At 45.1% G+C, this 3,583-nt stretch overlaps 1 protein-coding gene across 1 annotated transcript; it reads left to right on the forward strand.

The window, feature by feature from the left end:
* Positions 1-660: 660 nt before the first annotated feature.
* On the forward strand, positions 661-1,590 carry TACSTD2 (tumor associated calcium signal transducer 2; the record flags this gene model as incomplete). Its single annotated transcript, XM_084211548.1, has 1 exon — positions 661-1,590. One exon carries the CDS (start codon positions 661-663, stop codon positions 1,588-1,590), a length of 930 nt encoding a protein of 309 aa, XP_084067674.1.
* Positions 1,591-3,583: the final 1,993 nt, after the last annotated feature.

The raw sequence follows: 3,583 nt of genomic DNA on the forward strand, positions 1-3,583 counted from the left end.
GTGGGAGAGAAGCTTTCCACGCTGGAAAATGAGGGTGATCTCTGCAGGAGAGCAGCCATCAACCTGGTCAGCTGTTGTTCCTCTTGAAACAGCAGTTGCTCCAGGCAGCAACCATCAAACTCCCAAAGGCTTTATTTAATAAAGCTGTGAAAGTAGGAAGTCCATAACTGATAAGAATCTAGATTGTGGAATGATAGAGATACTGTGCAGTGAAAGACACAGGAACAACCATGATGGAAGTGGAGAGTAGGATTTCCTGCAGAAGCAACTCCTTAAACAGCCATTTGCATGTAGTCCATACAAAGTCTAAATCAGGAAAAGGCCAGCTGCTTGTCTTTAATCCATAACGGAAGCCCACGGCAGGAGCTTGGCTGCTGTTTCTTTCTTCCCTGTTGTTTCCTCATCAAGCAGGAGCGAGGGAGGCAGCTGGAGGCAGGTGCCACTCCCTGAGAAGTAAAGGGAGCTGGGAAGCTGTTGACTGGGATTTGGGAAGGAGATGCCAGTTGTTTTGGAAGAAGAACCTGTTTGGTGGGTCTGATTTGAATCAATAAAGGGAGCAGCACGCCAGTGTGTAGGAATGAACAGCCTCCATCAGAGGATTAAAGCTTTGGATGCTGCCTGCTGTTGCTCAGGACTTTATCTGTGCTTTTCTCCTGCACTATGGAGCCTCTCTTTGGGGTTGTGCTGGGTTTGATTCTGGCAGTCGCTTCACCAGCCCATGACAGCTGCACCTGTGCGACCAACAAGTGGGCAGTGTGTGCCCAGGACGGCCCAGGGAACTGCACCTGCAGGCTGGCAGGTTCCGATCACCCTGTAGACTGCTCAACCCTGACTTCTAAATGCTTCCTGATGAAGGCAGAAATGATCCCCCTGAAGGAGAAGCGCCTCTGGAGACCTCCCCAGGGGGTGTCAGACAGCGATGGCATTTACAACCCCGACTGCGAGGACAGCGGTGTCTTTAAAGCCCGGCAGTGCAATCAGTCCAGCACCTGCTGGTGCGTGAACACCGCGGGCGTGCGGAGGACCGAGAAGGGAGGCAGCAGCCTGCGCTGCAGCGAGCTGGTCCGGACAAGGTGGATCTACATTGAGCTGACACACAAGAGGAGCTCCGGTGCCTTCGCTGTTCCCGACCTGGCAAAGGCCCTGACGCAGCTGTTTGAGAGCAGGTACAAGCTGCACCCCAAGTACATCGCGGCCATCAAGTACGACCCCCCCCTTATCCAAATCCGCCTGGACCAGAACAAGAAACCCAGGTGGGATGTAGATATAGCTGACGTGGCCTATTACTTTGAAAAAGACGTGAACAATGACTCCGTGTTTCCTTCCAACAGTAAGTTAAGTGTCTCAGTCAATGGAGATGCTCTGGCTATTGAAAAGCTCTGGATTTACTATGTGGATGAAAAGCCCCCAGAGTTCTCCATGAGGCAGCTGGCAGCTGGCATTGGTGCTGTGGTCACCGTGGTGCTCCTCACTGCTGGCATCGGCATCGCCGTGCTGCTCATCCTCAGGTGGCTGCGCACAAGGACATATAAAAAATTTGAGTGTAAAGAAATGAGGGAAATTAAAGCCCCAAGCTTAGAGCTGCCCTGAGCTGAAAGAAGAATGGCAACTACAGGAAGAAAAGGGGAAAAAAAATGGCACAAAATACAAAGAACAGACTCGGTATATGTGATGGATTAGGAGTTTTTTCTTCCTACATGAATTTGTACAGTGAATGTTCTAAATTATTCTTGTTTAGTAAGAATAAATTTTTGGAGTATAAATGAATTTGGGAGTCGGTTACCTAAATATTTTAAATGACTCCTGCTTTGGAGTGTAAGAAAACTGTTACAGCTGTCTATTTAACATGACACAGAAGGCTTTCACTCCTGCTGCAGGCCTGGCTCAGATTGCTTAAATATTTAAATACTCTGTGGGGTTCTTGGTGTATCTATTTACTGAAATTAAAACACTTGCCTCAGCATATTTGGGCTATATTGCTGCTTTTCTCATGGTAGACTTTTTTAAAATGCAGTTTGTTTTCAGTTCATGGGGGCTTTGAAAAACAAAAGTTTCTGGAACTTTTTTTATCAGCAAATAAATTCATGAATATTACTAAATAACCATATAAGATAATGATAAGATACTCAGCAACATCAGAAGCTTTTATAGAGTGATTTGGTAGAAAACATCCCAGGTGTTGGGTCACTTCCAGGGGCAGAGAGCCCAAGTTCCTGGGTTTGTATTCAGGCAGCACAGTGAGCTATTCTCACTTGTGCTCTTTAATAAGGGTCTGACACTCCTCGTCAGCAAAGATCTCTTGATCCCCATGCAAGTGTAAGTTAACCTTGGTGTTCTGCCCACATTCCAGCTCTGGTAATAGCTTTCTGTCTACCTAAATTCGCTGAGCAATTTTAATGGGAGGAGATATTTTTCAGTGTTGCACAGCTTCACAGAAACACTGCACAATGGTCTGGGACAGGCAGAAAAAGAGCTTTATTCCAACTGAGCTGTGGGGGGAATTTAAGAGCAGAGTGTAATTACTGAACTTGGAATTTGGCCAACACACAACTGGACTGCTTTGCTACCTACTCATCTGCTGCATTCCTGGTTTGGAGAGTCATACCCATGGTGAAGGACATTTTAAAGAAAATAATGCTGCTTATTGAATGTTGGGATATTGTCAGTTCCATTCTCTGTGCTGCATGTGGATGTCTAAGTCCATCACTCTCCTCTGCTTCCTGCAGCAGCACCCGCTCCACCTGGGCACTGCCACAGGGCCAGCAGCCCTTTTCTTCTCTGAATTAGTTTCAGTGCTGCTCATTTGTAATTCTAACAACAGTCAGGAATGTGCTACTTCCATGGAAAACCACCAAAATGCAGCTCTGAATGGAAAGGATGTCAGGGAAAAAAGGGAAGAGGCTTTGATTCTGATTCTGTCTTTGTTTATAGACACTGTTGGGTAATAACATTTGGTTCAACATACACCATTTCCATTTGACCTCACACTTGCTCACTTACCTGCTGGAAAATTCTGGATACATACTTTGGGGCAGATGCATCCCATTTTCCCAAAATAAGATTTTTATGCAATTGCAGCAGCAGCATTAATACATTCACAGGTTTGGAGCAGGGTCTATAATTCATTGTGTGCCTTACAGCAACACATCGAAGCTGGTTGTTTGTCAGTCAGGAATACACATTTGTCTGAGAGAAGATGAAGTGAGAATTTGAGATCTAGGCTGGATCTTTCCATGTCATAGGAAAACTCAGAACTTAGCCTAACTCCACACAATTTCACAAGCAGCCATTTATAATTAAAAATATAGAGCTGAGCAGCCCTCAGCTGAAGAAATGTAGGATGAGAATAAAGATTTTCCAAGTACATTGCTCAACCAATTTGTTAACTTATGCAGAGCAGATCAAAGCCATGTGTTTGAGAGGCTGGTGGTATCCTTCGATCAGGGATCATGAGATGCACAGACTTTTCTGGACATCCATGGTGGTTTTCACCAGCCTTTTAAAATCCCTGCATTGTTCTCTATTCCATTATAGGAAAAATTATTACTTTCAAGGTGAATTATGAGATTTTATATTATAATAT

The sequence above is a fragment of the Fringilla coelebs genome (assembly GCF_963513975.1).
Source record: "Fringilla coelebs genome assembly, chromosome: 9".
Classification (NCBI taxonomy): domain Eukaryota; kingdom Metazoa; phylum Chordata; class Aves; order Passeriformes; family Fringillidae; genus Fringilla; species Fringilla coelebs.